Source organism: Chiloscyllium plagiosum, chromosome 3 (genome assembly GCF_004010195.1).
Source record: "Chiloscyllium plagiosum isolate BGI_BamShark_2017 chromosome 3, ASM401019v2, whole genome shotgun sequence".
In the NCBI taxonomy this organism is placed as follows: domain Eukaryota; kingdom Metazoa; phylum Chordata; class Chondrichthyes; order Orectolobiformes; family Hemiscylliidae; genus Chiloscyllium; species Chiloscyllium plagiosum.
The window spans coordinates 131,362,476-131,380,817 of record NC_057712.1 but is presented as its reverse complement, the minus strand read 5'-3'; the positions used below and the strand labels follow the sequence as shown (position 1 = coordinate 131,380,817).

Here is an 18,342-nt window from a genome sequence, read left to right as displayed (position 1 = left end):
TCTCAGCCCTCCCTGGCCCACAAGCCTTATTCCCAAAATGTCGATTCTCCTGTTCCTTGGATGCTGCCTGACCTGCTGAGCTTTTCCACCATCACTCAACTCTGATCTCCTGCATCTGCAGTCCTCCCTTTCTCCTAACATTGCATTTGCCTTTCTAGCTGCAAAGTGAACCCTGCATGTTAACCTGAAGAGAATCCTGAACGAGGACTGCCAGATTTTATACTTCAGATTTCTGAAACCTTTCCAATTTAGAAAATAGTTCATGTCTCCATTCTTCCTACCAAAATACATAACTTCACACTTTGCTACGATGTATTCCATACACCACTCATCTGTCCACTCTAACCTGTTCAGGTCTTCTGCTTCCTCAATCCCATCTGTCCCTCCAGCTGTCTTGAGTCATCTATAACAATGTCCTCAGTTCCTTCATCCAGATCATTAATGTATTACATGAATAGTTGTGGTCCCAACACTGACCCTTGCAGAACTCCACTCGTCACCAGCTGCCATCCTGAAAGAGATGCCTTTATCCCTTCTGCCTTTGCCTTCTGCCATCAGCAAATCTATGCCAGTTCCTTGCCCTAACACTATGGGCTCATCTTATTTAGCAGCCTCCTGTGCAGCACCTTGTCAAAAGCCTTCTAGAAATCCAAACAGATCCAAACTTGCTCTCTATCTAACATGCTCATTATCTCCTCAAAGAATTCTAACAGATTTGGCAGACATGACCAACTCTTGAAGCAGCTGTACTGAGACATTCCCATCATCATTCTTTCAGCAAACTGATTTTGTCAAAGTAACAATGCAGAACTTCCACCAGCTGGTGTTATTGGCAATTTCCCCAAAGCAGATGCTCTCCCCTCACTCTGATCACTGGAATGCAAGTTAATTCTACAAGCTGTTCATGTGCCTTGATGTCCAAAACTAGCAACAATCTAACTTGCTCAACAAAGGGAGATTTTAAATCAGAAGTCAGAGTTGAGGTCAGTAGGAAGAGTTGCCATTCATGCCTCTCAGTGCTGGAAATAACAGTGGATAAAACTGAACTGGGAAAGAACTGAAAACAAGGCCTGATGTGTGTAAATTCCAGCTGGGTTACAGATTTTTAAATTGTTGGGATTGAATTGTGGGATCTTGCACTAGAATTTTAATTTTGCTGAGTTAAATAACTTTGCTTAGTTAAATAAGTAGAATGGGTATGACAGAGGACAGGCCATTAAAAAAATTGTTATCTGAGCTGAAGGGAAAACAATACAGTTATCTCAATGCCCTTCTGTATTTTGTAAAATTAGATGGGGAAGAAATAAAAGACACCTGGTTTCATCAGGAGGAAAGGAAAAAGAGAAACATTTCTCAGTTCGGAACTTACAGCGAGTGCAGCCTGCTGAACAAGTGCTGAATTCTTGTGCTCTTGCATACAGGAAAGAACACTTTTGATTCCTCCCTCTGTGGCAAACAAGGCTCTCCAGTCATAACGCTGCATCAGGATGTAAATCAGCCGCAAACAGGTGACAACAAGGGGCTTTTCCTTGGATAAACTGGTCAATTCTTCCACAAGCACTTTGATCAGTTTGTCCCTTTGGTTAAGGCCAGAATCCACTTTCAGAGTCACCTTCTCTCGCGTGCTGTCCTCCTCCAACATTTTAGTAATGAACTTGAAGCCTGCAACCTGCAAACTGATATCAGAGCTTGACTTCTTCATGATCTCTACTACCTCCCCCATCTTCTCCAAATTAGTTTTGCGTCCAGTCACTTTTGGACAGCTGAATACTAATGGGAAAAACAAACAATCATTTTAGTATGTCATGTCCTGATTTCATGGCTTCAGCAGCAGCTGACATCACTGTGGCACATTCACAAGCTTCCTGGATACCATTTAAAACCTTGTTCAGTCTCCAATCTTTCCACATGGCTGCAATCAGACTTCCTTGAAGCCAATTTCTGTTTATGTATCCTTTCAAAGCTGTAGTGTCCAGCTTTGAAGGAACTGGGGACTTACCCTTGCAGAAGAGAAGTGGGGGATAAAATTTGACAGAGGCGTTTTAGATCGTGAGAGATTTGGACCGAGTAGAAACCATCCCTATTGTTGGAAAAGTGGAAAAACGATTCAAAAAAATTCGGAGGGGCAGAGTTAATCTGCTCTTAGAGAAGCAAGTTTTGACCAAGGATAGTCAGAATTGCTTTATCAGGCAGATCATTTCAGACAGGTTGGTTCAAGTCTCCACGTTAACTAGATGCATAGATGAGATTAGGGCAGTGGATCTGGTTTATTTGGGCTATGATAAGGTCTTTGACAAGTTCTCCCATGGCAGATTGGACAAGATGGTAATAGCCCATTGGGTCCAAGGCAATTTGGTAAATTGGTTCCAAAATAAACTTTGTGGGAGGAGACAGAGTGGTGATCAAAAGGGGTTTTATGATTGGAAGCCTGTGCCCAGTGGTGCACCGCAAGATTTAGTGCTGGATCCCTTGCTGCTGGTCATGCATATTAAGGATCCAGATATGAATGTAGAAGGAGTGATCAGAAAGTTTGCAGATGACATGAAAATTAGTTGTGCTGTAAATAGTGATAAGGAAAGCTTTCCACTACAGAAAATCATAAATGGGCTGTTCAGATGGACAGAACACTGGCAAATGGAATTTAATCCTGAAGACTGCGAGGGGATGTGATGCATGCTCAAAGGATAATTCTGGTTTCCCTGCTATAGGAAAGATGTTGCGAAACTTGAAAGGATTCAGAAAAGATTTTCAAAAGGTGTTGCCAGAGTTGGAGGGTTTGAGCTATAGAGAAAGGCTGTATAGGCTGGGCTGTTTTCCCTAGTGCGTCGGAGGCTGAGGGGTGAACTTAAAGAAGTTTATATCATCATGAGGGGCATAGATAGGATGAATAGCCAAGGTCTTTGCCCAGGGTAGCGGAGTACAGAACTAGAGGGCATAGGTTTAAGATGAGGGGAAAGATTTAAAAGGGACCCAAGGGGTAATGCTTTCACTCAGAGGGTGATGTGTGTATGGTACGAGCTGCTAGAAGAATGGTAGAGGCTGGTACAATTATAACATTTCAAAAGGCATCTGGATGGGTATATGAATAGGAAGGCTTTAGAAAGAAATGAGCCAAGTGCTGACAAATAGGACTAGATTAATTTAGGATATCTGGTCGGCATGGATGAGTTGGACTGAAGGGTCTGTTTCCATGCTGAATAGCTCAATGATAACAAGGCAAGAGAGTACATGATGAATGTTAGGATGCAAGCTGCAACATCAGAGTCTATTTTCTGATATTTAATTGCATTTGATATTGCATAAATAACTATATGGGTCCAAAGCATTTTATTTTCAAGAATAGCACTAAGTGCCTGCTCACTTATCCTCCACAGTGGAGATAAAATCAGTTAAATTAGGATTTTAAACCAACACCTGCATATGCTGCAGTTCCACAGCTTATGCCCAGAGGGCTATATGGTTTACAGTTTTAAACCGTTAGTTGCTGAGCAGAAACATGGTTGACATTCAACCTTTCTCTGAAATGGTTAGAAAATCATTCAGTTCAAGAACAATTATAGGTGGGCAAAAATGCCAGCCCCACAGGTGATGTCCATATACTATAACAGAGAAAAGAAAATTAAGAAAAAATGATATCCTGATTGCCCTCAGCACCAGGAACACTGACCTTTCAGTTTTTCTTCCAGATCATCAGGTAGCTCCAACTCCTCCATTTTTCCCATCTCTGATGGCTGTGCGGCATCATTTTTGGCTGAAATAGTTGCGGTGTTTGTAGGATCTGGAGAAACCTCTTTCTTGGCTTTCTTCGATTGAGAAGCAGATGATCCTGAAACAATTGAACCAGTGGTGCCAGGCAGGGAAACATACTCCATATTGGTTAATACACTTGAGAAGTTGTCCTGGTCCAGCCTTTTCTTCTTTAAGTAGTGTTTAGTGTAAACGTGAGAACACTCCAAGTCATTCAGGTAGGCTGAAGGGCAAAACGGTCTCAAGAACTGAAGCAGCTTCTGTGCAAGCTCTGATGGTACAGTCAACTGAATCAACACACTCTCATCCATTACTGAAATCTGCAGAAGAGATTCAAAACAGACTCAAACCTTACTGGCAATTGACAACTCCTATTCTAAATAAATAACAACATGCTGATATCTCTAACATTACATGACACTTCATGATTATTTTAACTTTGATGAAATATAATAAAGTTTTTGATTCAAACATTTTTATTCTACACTTCACACAAAGTGAAGCACTGAGTCAAATGGGTCAAAATACCCAGCCTCCACAGCTTTCTGATCCAAACCAGTGAGACATGAGGGCTGTTACACTGTACATGGTAGCATTTCTGTTGTATTACTATGATCCTGTGGGCAGGAATAATGAGCCAGCAGAATTGAAGTCATAAACCAACACGGCAGCTGGGGAATTTACACTAAAATAAATAAGACTGAACTAAAGAGCTAACACAGATAATAGTGGTCATAAAACTAGTGCACTCATTAAAAGCCACCTTATTCATCAACGTGTTTACATTTTCATTGAGAATGTGGTGTCGCAGGCCATGCCAGTGTTTATTGCCCAGAAGGCAATTAAGAGTCAACCACATTGGAGTCACACATAAGCCAGATCAAGTAAGTGGTTTAGTGAACTAGGTGGATTTTTCCAAACAATCAATGATTTCATGGTCATCATTAGACTCAATCTGTCACGGTGGGATTCAAATCCTGGCCCCCCAAAACACTCGCCTGTCTCTGGATTAATATTTGATCAATAATTGCACTTGGCCATCACCTGCCTTGCTGAAATCTGTTACTTCTTAACCTGGGCTGGGCTCCACGCAAACTCTAGATCTAAAGTGAAATGGTTCATTCTCAACTGCCTTTCAGAATGGCCCGAGTGTCACTCACTTCTATCAAACATGCAATATTAAACTAAATACAGCTCTACAGGAAAAGTCTGACCAGATGGATACAGTCTATCAAAAAGGCAGCTCATCAACACCTTCGAGAGCAATTAAGGATTTACAACAAATGCTCATCTGGTGATACACACATTTTGAGTGTCCAAAAAAAATTAAAAGGGCTCAGATCCTGAATTTGTTTTTGGGCCGTGGAAGACAATCAGCCAGGGTCCCAGCTGCTGACTGCATTTTGCAAATCTGTTGCCAAGTGTGAGATTTAAAAGTTACGTTACAGCATTAGAGTCTATTGCCCAAGTCCCACAGTTGAATATCCTGTTGGCTGGGTCAGCATTTATTGTTCATCCCAAGGTGCTGTTTAGGTGGTGGTGAGCTGCTTTCTTGAACTCCTGCAGTTCATTTGGTGCAGACAACACATTGCTGTCAGGAAAGGAGACAACAGACTTAGGGCAGCAAAACTAATATGATCACCATAGAATGTCACATTAAATTGGCAAGGTGGTGAATTGCAGCAGCACTGACATTCTAGATTTGTGTTGATACAGTCAAACTTTGGATCTCAAACCATGCATCTCCTGGCTTTCAGCCATCACTCCGTTCTGACCTGATCTTCCAAGTTCTGTCTAATGATATCAATAGCTTCCTGCTGCTGTTTTGGTTCCAATTTCTTGATGAAGAAAAGCACCTCCCACCACTCTGAGCGGCTGAGTGTTGAGGAATCTTCAGCAATGCTCTCTGACAGATAAGGCAGCGAGTACAGTCCACCTGGCGGCTTATGGAAAAACGTCTGGGCAACTGGAAAACAATATTTTGAAAAATGTAATACAGCTTTGAAAGAGTGAGGAGATTCTCAATTCGCTAGCATCAAAATGGTTTTGTTGAAAAAAAAAAATTGGTGTTTGAGATAGGTCAAGTCACTTTCAAAATAATGAAGGGACCACAATAGTAATTCAAACCAAATTGTTCACTGTGCAACAGCATTCAAATACGAAGGAAAACAAAATATAAATTGAAGATAGATAGATGAAGCAGCAGAACTGAGTCACTCGGAACAGAACAGAGTTCCAGAGTAAGTGGCAAATAATATTAATGCTACAAGTACCAGGCAATGACCATATCCAAAAGAGAGAATCTAACCATTCTTGACCTCGCTAATTCCCACCATCATCATCCTTTGGAGTAGCACTGACTCATTCCATTACAAAGCCGTATGATCAGTTTCATTTCATCTTTCATCACATTAAGCGTTTAACAAAATACTTTTTCACAAGTTGAACAGCTCAAGGGTATCAGCAACCTTCTTGATCCTTCTGCCCCTTGGCTTTGACACCACTATTTGTTTCAATAACTGCTCTTGCAGTGTATTTACAATCCCACACAGGAAATTTTTATCTCTCCTTTATGGTTTACTAATGCTCTTTAGGGAATGAAATCTGCTGTCCTCACCTTGTCTGGCCTACAAATGACATGCCCAAGAATATCAACATACCCCTTTCTAGACTGACCACCCACCATGTCCTTCTCCTTTGAATACTGATGCAAAGTGTTCAGTAACAACCTCACCCAATCCTTGACTCCACACAAATTCCCTTCATCCTTGAGTGAACCTGCCCTTTCTCTGACTACCCTCTTGTCCTTTATATACATAAAATACCTTGAGATTTTCCTTAATTCTGTTTGCTAAACACATTTCATGGCCCCTTTTAACACTAACTGCTTCTTTGAGCGCTTTCCTGCTATCGCTTGCATTCCTCAAGGGCTCTGTTGCCTTCAGCTTTCTAAAACTGTGATAGTGCTCACAATTTCTTGTCATCCAAGGCTTCTGTATCTTACCAACTTTCATTTTCACAGGAACCTAACTGATCCTAAACTGTAATCCTCTCAATCTCATTCTTCTAAACTCCAATGAGTATAGGTGCAACCTACTCAACCTCTCCTCAGAAGAAGATCTCTCCATATATCAGATCATCAAATTCTACATTCAAAAATAACACCTAATGAGAACTACAACACCTTCAGCTACAATTGTCATCAAATCTTAATCATTTCCCGATTATCTCTGAATTCTAAAAGATAGCAACATATGGTAATGTTGCAGGGAACTTCAAGGTAAGTTGCATCTTTCGCATGTTTTATTTGTGGATACCGTTACCTGTTGTTAGTTTAAGGTGTTCAGCCAGCAATGAGGCTTTTTCCTGTGATTCCTTCTCCACCTGTCCACTTGTTCCATCCCCAATGATCTCGATCATGTGCCAGTGCACCCAGTATGTTCTATTCAACTGGTGCCAGAAAACCTAAAAATAAAAATAATTGAATAAATGTAGAATCAGGATCCACCATCTCTTCACCACATCTCTCAGACAGCCACCGCACAACCTGCCCTCATCCAGAGAAAAATATGCTTGGAACTGAACTGATGAATTTTTTTTTAAAAAGCCAAATCCTTAAAACACAATTCCTCACCCTCTAATTAAGGATAAACCAACATTAGAAGGAGACAAAGTACATGAGACCCTCCGAAGCCTGTCAAAGTCTCCAAAGGCATATCTCAACAAAGACAGGTAAAAAGGGGAGTACGGCTGATCAGGGATCAAAAGGGAGATTTACACATGGAGGCAGAGGGGCACGAGGTACTAAATAAATACATAAGTAAATGCCAAGGAAATGGATGCTATTCAGGTCATTGTGTCAGAGAATGAAACTGGAAGGACACAAAATTTGAGAAGGAGGAAGTGTTGGATATATTGTTGGCACTTCAAGCTGACAAGTCATTAATGTTGGATTGGATGGATCCAAGGACTTTGAAGAGCATGGAAATTGCAGTAGCACTAGTAATAATATTTCAGACTGCCCGACACTCAGGGGAAAAGCCAGAAGACTGAAGAATTGCAAGTATGACATAATAGTTCAATAGTGCAAAGTGAAGACCAACAATTACAGACCAGTCAGTTTCATTTCAGGGGTGGGAAACATTGCGAAACAATTACTCCGTGTAGAGTTAGCAGTCAAATGGAAAAAGGTAGGTTGAGCAAGACAGCCAATATATTTCTAAGGAGCAATCATGTTGAACTAATTTGATAGAGATGTGTGAAGAGATAAGAGAAGGGGTTGATCAGGCTAATACTATTGCTATGGTACAAAAGGACTTACAGAAGCCATTTGATGCCTTGCCACACAACAAATGCCAGAAAAGTCATAACTTATGGAATAAAAGGGACAGCTGCAATGTACATACAAAATTGGCTAAGGGATACGGAACAGAAATTGGTCAATGAATATTTTTTGGGCCAATGCAAAGTTTGTAGTTGGTTTGCCCAGGACTTATATTGAGCCCCCCGCTTCACTTGATATACAGTAAAATCCACTACATCTGAAATCACAAAGCATGAATTCACCTATCCACATCCAAAAAAGACCAAGATTCAACATCCACAGGCAAAAGTTGAGTATCTGCAATTTTTAACCTATTTTTAAACAAGCTCCACACTTGTGAATTTCACCATTCCCAGGATTCTCAGGAACCAAACCCTTGTGGATAAGGAGGAATGAAAGTGTAGCAAGTTTGTAGTTGATACAAAATTTGAAAGCATTGTAAACTGAAAGCACAGTATAGAATTTGAAAATTACACTGACAAATCAATGGACATAGAATTTAAAAACGAAAAAGGAGCATGTTGCTGTGAACGTACTATATGTCTAACCGTTCAAGAGGAACAGAAGATCAGATATCTAGACAAATTTCAGGGAAATTTTGATGTAATAGGATAGTGGTAGTATGAGATTTCAACCATCTCAACATTAATTGGGGTAGTCATAATGCGAAAGGTTTATAGGGAGCAGAGTTCCTCAAATATATCCAGGTCAGTTTTTTAATGCATTGAAATGGGTAGGGGGTTAACCAGACCCAAAAAGTTAATTCTGATTTCTCTTTAGAGATGCTGCCAGACCTGCTGAGCTTTTGTAGCAACTTCTGTTTTTGTTTGAGGTTATGCTGGAAATATATAAACATAGGTTAGGCCGCAGCTACCGTTTTGCCTGCAGTTATGGAATCCAAATTATAGGAGGAATGAGTGTGCATTGGAAAGGGTGCAGAGAAGAGGAACAGAGGACATGAGAGGACATGTTACTGAACAAAGAGACTTGGAATGCAGGTTCATTGTTCCTTGAAAGCAGATCACAGGTTGAAGGCAGCGTTTGGTATACTTGCCATTATTGGTCGGTGCATTGAGTATAGCAGTTAGGAAGTCATGTTGCAGCTGTATAGGACATTGGTTATTCCACTACTGGAATACTGGTATGCAATTCTGGTCTCCCCATTATAGGAAGGATGTTGCTAGGGTTGGAGAGTTTGAGCTATAGGGAGAGGTTGAATAGGCTAGGGCTGTTTTCCCCGAGAGTGCCAGAGGCTGAGGGGTGACCATAGAGAGGTTTATAAAATCATGAGGGGCATGGATAGGGTAAATAGGCAAGATCTCTTCCCTGGGAATGGGGAGTCCAGAACTACTGAGCATAGGTTTAAGATGAGAGGGAAAAGATTTAAAAGGGACCGAAGGGGCAACTTTGTCATGCAGAGGGTGTGCATCTATGGAACAAGCTGCCAGAGGGAGAAGAGGAGGATGGCAGAATAACAACATTTAAAAGGCATCTGGATGGGCATATGAATAGAAAAGGTTCAGGCGGATATGGAACAAATACTGTCAAATAGGACTAGATTTATTTAGGATAGTTGGTCTGCATGGACGAGTTGGAACAAAGGGTCTGTTTCTGTGCTGTACATCTCTGTTGACTTGTATAAAATTATGAAGGACATTGAAAGGATAGACAGGGAGCAACTTTTCCTCTTGATGAAAGGTGCAATGACAACAGAGATGGAGAGGTAAAATGTTTAGAGGAGATGTGAGGAAAAATCTTTTCACCCACAGCATAGTGGGAATCTGGAATTCTGTCAACAAGAGAGGCAGAAATCTTCATAACATTTAAGAAGTGCATGCACACCTAAACACTTGCAATGCCAGGGCATATCAGGCTCTGGGCCAAGTGCAAGAAAATGGGATTAGAACAGTTAAGTAAATGGTTTTTCAGCAGCACAGGCACAATGGGCTGAAGGGCCTTTTTAATGTAGATCTCTGACTCAATGAATGCATTAATGGGGATTCAATTGAAGTGATAGATTTTGGTTGGAAGAACATGGACAGATGACATCAGGGGTACAAGTCTAAAGAGGGATCTGCAAGAGTAGAGGGACTGGAGTGTATCTGCATACAGAGAATGGAAGGCAGTAGAACAGATGGATGGAGCACTTAATAAAAAGCATAGACTGTCTTATCTTCAGTTTTATTACTGAGGGCAGAGAGCATAAGAGCAAGGTTGTGCTGCTGAAATTATAGAAGACACTTGTTAGGCCTTAGCTGAAATAACGTGTACAGTTCAGAAATCACACAATAGGAAGGATGAAAGAGTATTGGAGAGTGTGCGAGAGAGATTGAAAAGAAACGTTTTATTCTCGTGAGACACAGGCATTACTGGTTGGCCAGCATTTCTAAGTACCCATCAAGAAGGTGGCAGTGTGTGCTACCTTCTTAAACTGCTGCAGTCCATGTGCTGTGGGCAGAGCCACAATGCTGTTACAGAGGGAATTCCAGGATTTTGCCTAAATGACAGTGAAGGAATGGCAATACATTTTCAAGTCAAGATGGTCAGTGGCTTGGAGGGGAACTTGTAGGTGGTGTCATTCCCACATATCTGATGCCGTTGTCCTTCCAGATGGAAGCGGTCATGGGGGTTGGAAGGTACTAAAGAATTTTGGTGAATTTCTACAATGCACCTAGTCGGTTGTACACACTGCTGTTGCTGAGCGCCAGTGGTGGAGGGAATAGATACTTGTGGACGTGGTGTCAATCAAGCAGCTGCTTTGCTCTGGATGGTGTCAAGCTTCTTGCGTGTTGTTGGGGCTGCATTCAAGCAAGTGAGGAGTACTCCATCACACTCCTGACTTGCGCCTTTTAGATGGTGGACAGGCTTTCAGGAGTCAGGAGATGAGTTATTCGCTGCAGTATTCCCAGCCTCTTGCTACTGTAGGAGAAAGGGAGGACTGCAGATGCTGGAGATCAGTCAAAAAGTGTGGTGCTGGAAAAACCTGTGGGTCAGGCAGCACCCAAGCAGGAGAGTCAGCGTTTCGAGCATAAGTTCTTCATGATGAAAAACTTATGCTTGAAACATTGACTTCCTGCTCCTCAGATGCTGCCTGACCGGCTGTGCTTTTCCAGCACCACACTTTGTGACGTTATTCTTGTAGCTACTGTGTTTATGTGGTGAGTCTCTGGTCAATGACAACCCCAGAATGTTGATGGCCAGGGATTCAGTCATGGTGAAGCGACTGAATGTGAAAGGATGGTGGTTAAATTATCGATTGCAGCTGGTTATTGTTAGGCATTTTTGTGGCACAAATGTTATTTGTCACTTATTATCCAGATCTTGTTGCATTTGAACATTGGCTGCTTCAGTATCTGAGGAGTTGTGAATGGTGAATATTATGTAATCATCTGCGAATGTCCCCATTTCTGAACTTATAATGGATGCAAAGTCATTTATGACGTAGCTGCAGATGGTTGGCTTAGGACACTACCTTGAGGAACACCTACAGAGATATCGTTCAGCTGAGATGACTGACCTCCAACAAACATAACCACCTTCCTATGTGCCGGGTATGACTCCAACCAACAGAGTTCTGGGCACCTTATTTAAGGATGTTAAGGATGTGCGCAAAGGAGATTTACTAGAATGACGAGGGATTTTATGTGCAATGAAAGATGAGAGAAAATGGCCTTATTCTTCTTGGAGCAGAGAAGAGGAGGTGATCTTATTCAGCTGTTCATAATTTTGGTCAATTTTGACAGGGTAAAGAAGAATATGTTTCCATTAGTTCGTATGTCATTAACTAGGTGGCACAATTTCAAGACTGTCAGCTTGAGAACTAGAAATGAGATGAGAAGCTTCTTTACCCAAGGAGTCATTAGGATTTGGAATATACTGCCTGGAAAGTGTAGGTGGTGGATTCCACAGCAGGTTTCAGAAGAAAGCTAGATATAAACCTTAAAGTGATAAATTTAAAGGGGAGAGATAGGGCTGGAGAATGGGACTAGCTTTTTGAGATCCAGTGCAGCCACAATAGCCTCCTTCAAATGGCCTCCTTCTGTACTGCAAATTCGATGACACTATAATGCTGTTGTGTTCAGAATGAAACAATTGCGACCAGTGCTGAGTGCCTTATTCATAAAGATTAGTTGAGAATGTACAGGGGAGACGATAAATAAATTTGTAGGTGACACAAAGATCGGCCAGGTGTTTGAAGGTGAGGAAGAGGTGTTATTTTCCGAACATAGTCAGATTGTCAGATGAAATGTAACACTGATAAATGTGAGGGTGATGTACTTTGGAAGAAGGAACAAGGCAAGCGAGTACTCAATGAATGGCAAGACACCAGGAAGCTCAAAGGAACAGAGGGATCTTGGTTGCTTGTTCACAGATCACTAAAGATGGCAGGACAGGTTAACAGGGTGGTTAAGTTAACATACAGAACTCTTGCCTATAGCAGTCCAGGCATAGATTACAAAGAGCAGGGAGGTCATGTCAGAGCTGTACAGAACTTTGGTTAGGCCACAGCTGGGGTCCCATGCAGTTCTGGTCCCTACACTATAGGAAAGATCAGACCGTCATGGAGGGGGTGCAGAGGAGATTCACCAGGATGGAGGATCCTGGGATGGATCATCTCGGCCCAAAAGAGAGGCTGGATAAGCTTGGGTTGTTTTCTTTGGATCGGAGAAGGTTGAGGTGGGCCTGAAAGAGGTGTATATGATAAGGGGCACGGACAAGATGGACAGAAAACAGATGTCCATCCTGTCATAAAAAAGGGCATAATTCTAAGGTGAATGGCAGGAGGTTTAGAGGGGATTTGAGGAAAAGCTCTAACTAAAGGGTGGTACAGATCTGGAATGTACTGCATAGGAGGGCAATTGAGGTGGGAAACCTCACAACCTTTTAAAAGTGTTTGGATGAGTACTTGAAGACTCATAACATTTAAGATTATGGACCTAGTGCTGGAAAGTGGGACAGGTGTAGTTATTACAGTATTTCTGGCAGTACACAGTGGGTTAAAGGGCATCTTCTATACTGTATGATCCTATGGTTCTCAAAGCATGATTGGAGGAAGATCTCAATACAGCTTGCTCAGGAATGCTGTTTGTGAAAGCAAGAACTGTGGGTACAAATTCGAGCCTGACCACATGTGCGAGAACATCAGATCAACAGATTTTGGAACATTTGCCTTATTATTCTTTATTGCCTTAACAATAACCAGCATTAAAAAGAAAACATTTTCTGGCAAAAGTGAATCACAGTGGAAACATATGCGTGTGTTTTGGGGTTATTTAAAGAGAAAAGTATTTATACGTCTAAATTACTGAATATCCAAGTTAAGCAACTATTGCATCTTTATTGAATGAGTTTTGTTTTGATACTAAAACAATTATTCTGTTTGTTAAGAAACCTAGCTACTTGCAAGACTCTTCAATTAAAAATAAATTCAGATAAGGTATTTAATCAGTCATCTTGGAAAACAAGTTGTTTTGGTTGTAACTGTTCAAAGGTAGAAGACAGAGGGTGGTGATGAAGGATTGTTTTTCATACTGGAGGCCTGTGAGCAGTGAAGTGCCATAAGGATCGGTGCTGGGTCCTCGACTTTTCATCATTTTTATAAATGATTTGGATGTGAGCATAGGAGGTATAGTTAGTAAGTTTGCAGATGACACCAAAATTGGAGGTGCAGTGGACAGCGAAGGTTACCTCAGATCAGAATGGGATCTCAATCAAATGGGCCAATGGGCTGAGAAGTGGCAGATGGAGTTTAATTCAGATAAATGCAAGGTGTTGCATTTTGGGAAAGCAAATCTTAGCAGGACTTAATGGTAAGGTCCTAGGGAGTGTTGCTGAACAAAGAGACCTTGGAGTGCAGGTTCATAGCTCCTTGAAAGTGGAGTCACAGGTAGATTGGATCGTGAAGGCGGCATTGGGTATGCTTTCCTTTATTGGTCAGAGAATTGAGTACAGGAGGTGGGAGGTCATGTTGCATCTGTACAGGACATTGGTTAGGCCACTGTTGGAATATTGTGTGCTATTCTGGTCTCCTTCCTACCGGAAAGATGTTGTGAAACTTGAAAGGGTTCAGAAAAGATTTAAGGATGTTGCCAGGGTTGGAGCATTTGAACGAGAAGGAGAGGTTGAATAGGCTCGGGCTGTTTTCCCTGGAGCGGAGGCAGCTGAGGGATGACCTTATAGAGGTTTATAAAATCTTGAGGGATCAGGTCTGTTTCCTGCGGTCGGGGAGTCCAGAACTAGAGGGCAAAGGTTTAGGATGAGAGGGAAAGATATAAAAGACACCTAAGGGGCAACTTTTTGCAGCTGAGGGATGACCTTATAGAGGTTTATAAAATCTTGAGGGACCAGGTCTGTTTCCTGGGGTCGGGGAGTCCAGAACTAGAGGGCAAAGGTTTAGGAGGAGAGGGAAAGATATAAAAGACACCTAAGGGGCAACTTTTTCACACAGAGGTTGGTACGTGTATGGAATGAGCTGCCAGAGGAAGTGGTGGAAACTGGTACAATTGCAACATTTAGGAGGCATTTGGATGGGTATATGAATAGGAAGGGTTTGGAGGGATATGGGCCATGTACTGGCAGGTGGGACTAGATTGGGTTGGAATATCTGGTCGGCATGGACAAGTTGGACCAAAAGGGTCTGTTTCTGTGCTGTACATCTCTATGACTGTATAACTGGGAAGTAGTGGCACTGGAGTGACAGTATAGCCTCAGTTGTATCAAATTGAATGCTGGCATTTTACTATTGCACTATTTTAACACCTTAAAAGTATCCATTGCAAACCAACTTTTATATTTTCTTTAGATAGGATAAACAAGCATTTTTATTGCCTATGGAGGAAAATATCTAGAATGTACTGCAAGTTTCAAAATAGTGTAGAAGTTGCACCAGGAAGCTTGGAACATAGAAGTTGCTGTTACAAGTCAACTGATGCTTTGTAACTGACACCATCAGCATCCCAGAAGAGTGATAACTCTTCTAAACAGCCTGTATTTATATTGCATCTTTAATGTATTAACATATTACAAAACATCATAAAAATATTTGCATTTATCAAAGTATTTTACAGCCAAAGTAGTTACTGTTGTAAAGTAGGGAAAACAGGAGCCAGATTTGCTGAATTTTGCCAGCACTTTATTTTAGATTTCAACATCTGCAGTATTTTGCTTTTATTGATATAAAGGGGCTCCAGTACAAGGTGAAATGTTATCACATTATAGCAATAGATGATGTCCTAGAATGTGGTCTTTAATTTGTTTTGTTTTTAAATTTGTTTATGGGATGTATGCAAATTGGCCTAAACTGACATTTCTAGAGGGCAGTACCACATGCTACAAGATTAGACATACGTGAATGGCAGCTCAGACAAGGATGGCAGATTTCTTCCTTAAAGAACTTTAGTACGCCAGATTGTTTTTTATAACGATAATTGTCACCATCATGGAGATGAGCTTTAACTTCCAGATTTATATTATTCCAGATGGAATTTAAATTTTACCAGCTGCCATGGTGAGATTTAAGCCCATGTCCCAGGGGATTAACCATTATGCCTTCATTTCATCACACTTTTCCATCCAAACTGATTCCCTTTCTTGAACTTCTGAACCAAGGTAATTTCTCACTGTTGCACCAATCTTGTCCTTTAGTCAATAATGTGTTCACATGCCAGCCCTGGTCACCTTACAACTACATGTGCCTTTTAACAAGCTCCAGAGAGGAGCTGTATTGGACTTGAAATGTTAAATGCTCTTTACTCTTTAGTTGCATTTTCCCTGAGATTTTCTAGCACTTGGTTATTATTCCCTATTTCTGCAGCTATTTGCTTTTATAAAATGCACTTATTTCTGCTATCAATGCAATTTGTTAATTACACTTTCAATTTTATTTTCACCGTTGTTCCTTACTCTGAGCTAATTTGCAGGTGCACTCCCCACTCGTCACGCTGACCTTCATTACCTGGCCCTTTTGCCTGTGTTGGCTGTTTAACTTTCCGAATATCCCTAACACTACTTAAATTCTCTCAACAGGTTTAGTTCTGTGATTTGACAGGAGATGGTTGAGGTTTCACACACGAGATACAATTCGCAAACACCAACTTCTGCCAACAGTTGAAGTTTATTAAAGCCTGAACAAGCTAGGTGACCCCTTTGACCCCTCTTGCAAGCGTGTGAGGTCAAGTCAAAGTGAGACCCTGAACAAAGACACATCCCCTTTGTACAGGTCAGTTGGTCATGCTCACAGATACTCTGGCCACTCCCCCAGTGTCACATGCCACTCAAGAAAAGCTCCCCAGCCACTCCCTCAGTCACATGTTACCCCAGGTACAATGGTAGGATGAGGTTATCCTCAAGAGATATTGCAAATGCTCATGCCCTTATCCTGGGGAATCATTATGCAGACCATTTCCAGACTCTGATTCCACAAGATAATGCAGGCGCTGCATACCTAGCTTCAAGGGATGGCCAGAAAGCATTTCTGGATGGAAGAGATTGAATAATAGTTTAACTTGCCAATAGCAGGAGAGTAGTAGCAAATAACTGTCTAAGTGAAGTGTGAATTATAAAGAACGATCATCCACATTCTTTCATGATTGTCACCCTGACGCAAAGACAGTGCAGTTTAATATTACATTAATGTCCAGAGAGATATTCCCATTTAATCTTTTAACATTACAGCTGTAGCATTTAGGTCACATGCATCTCAGTGGTACAGCTCCCTGTATGCCCCACTACTAGTGCCAGTGTGCCAGGAATTGAAACCATCACAGAGTCCTACAGCATGGAGACAGAACCTTCAGCGCAGACTGGTCCATCCACATTAACCCCATTTCCCTGCACTTGGCCCATATCAGTCTAAACCTTTCCTATCCATGTATTTGTCCAAATGCCTTTCAAATGTTGATAACGTACCCAACTCACTACTTCTTATATCAGGCGTCGGGGCCTCCATTTGCTGAGAGGCGCGAGGGAGGAGCGAAGGACTTCTAGGAGGTCATATCTGTGTGGTTGCGTTACCAGAAACACTAGTCACAGTGTCTCCCACCCATCCTCCTCCTCTAACCAAAAAAAAGAGGTTCTGTGCGCCAGATTGGTAAGGTAACGCGTGGGAATGGAGGTGAGGGCAGTTGAATGTTCCTCCTGCAGAATGTAGGAGGTAAGGGTCACCACTAATGTCCCTGCTGACTACATCTGCGGAAAGTGCACCCAACTCCAGCTCCTCGAAAACCGCTTTAGGGAACTGGAGCTGGATGAACTTTGGATCATTCAGGAGGCAGAGGGGGTTATTGAGAGGAGTTACAGGGAGGTAGTCACTCCTCAGGTATAACAAAAAGGCAGATGGGTCACAGTCAGGGGACGGAAAGGGAACCGGCTGGCAGTGCAGGGGTCCCCTGTGGCCATTCCCCTCAACAATAAGTATATCGTTTTGGATACGGTTTGGGGGGGCGGGGGAACGACTTACCAAGGGAAAGCAGTGGGGCACAGGGCTCTGGCACAGAGTCTGTCCCTGCTGCTCAGAAGGGAAGGGGGGAAAGAGGAGCAGAGTAGACGTCATTGGGGACTCCATAGTTAAGGGAACAGATAGCAGGTTCTGGGGGGACTGGAGACTCACGGTTGGTGTGTTGCCTCCCAGGTGCCAGGGTTCTTGATATCCCCGATCGTGTTTTTGGGATCCTTAAGGGGGAGGGGGAGCAGCCCCAAGTCGTGGTCCACGTAGGTACCAACGACATAGGTAGGAAGAGAAATGGGGATTTAAGGCAGAAATTCAGGGAGCTAGGATGGAAGCTTAGAGCTAGGACGAATTGAGTTGTTGTCTCTGGTTTGTTGCCCATGCCAAGTGCTAGTGAGGCGAGAAATACGGAGAGGGAGGAGTTGAACACGTTGCTACAGGGGGGAGGTTTTGGAATCCTGGATAATTGGGACTCTTTCTGGGATAGGTAGGACCTCTACAAGCAGAATGGACTTCATTTGAACCAGAGCAGTACCAATATCCTGGGGGGGGGAAATTCGCTAATGCTATTTGGGTGGGTTTATATTAACCCGGAAGCGGGATGGGAACCAAAATTTTAGTTTGAGTACAGAAAAGGTTGAGAGTAGGGAGGTCCGAAATCAAGTTTCAAGAATGCAAGATGGCACCGGCAAGCAAGAAGTTGGTTTGAAGTGTGTCTACTTCAACGCCAGGAGCATCCGGAATAAGGTGGGTGAACTTGCAGCATGGGTTGGTACCTGGGACTTCAATGTTGTGGCCATTTTGGAGACATGGTTAGAGCAGGGAC

At 42.2% G+C, this 18,342-nt stretch overlaps 1 protein-coding gene across 5 annotated transcripts in view; it reads right to left on the bottom strand.

The window, feature by feature from the left end:
* Positions 1-18,342, bottom strand: part of LOC122548553 (cullin-9) — a 199,871-nt gene that overhangs the window by 101,272 nt on the left and 80,257 nt on the right. For all 5 annotated transcript variants that reach the window (XM_043687355.1, XM_043687359.1, XM_043687356.1 and 2 more), the window contains 4 exons: positions 7,071-7,212; positions 5,523-5,713; positions 3,668-4,067; positions 1,370-1,770 (listed from right to left, as the gene is read on the bottom strand). In XM_043687355.1, the coding sequence (XP_043543290.1) occupies positions 1,370-1,770; positions 3,668-4,067; positions 5,523-5,713; positions 7,071-7,212 (1,134 nt within the window). The remainder of the gene's footprint in view (positions 1-1,369; positions 1,771-3,667; positions 4,068-5,522; positions 5,714-7,070; positions 7,213-18,342) is intronic.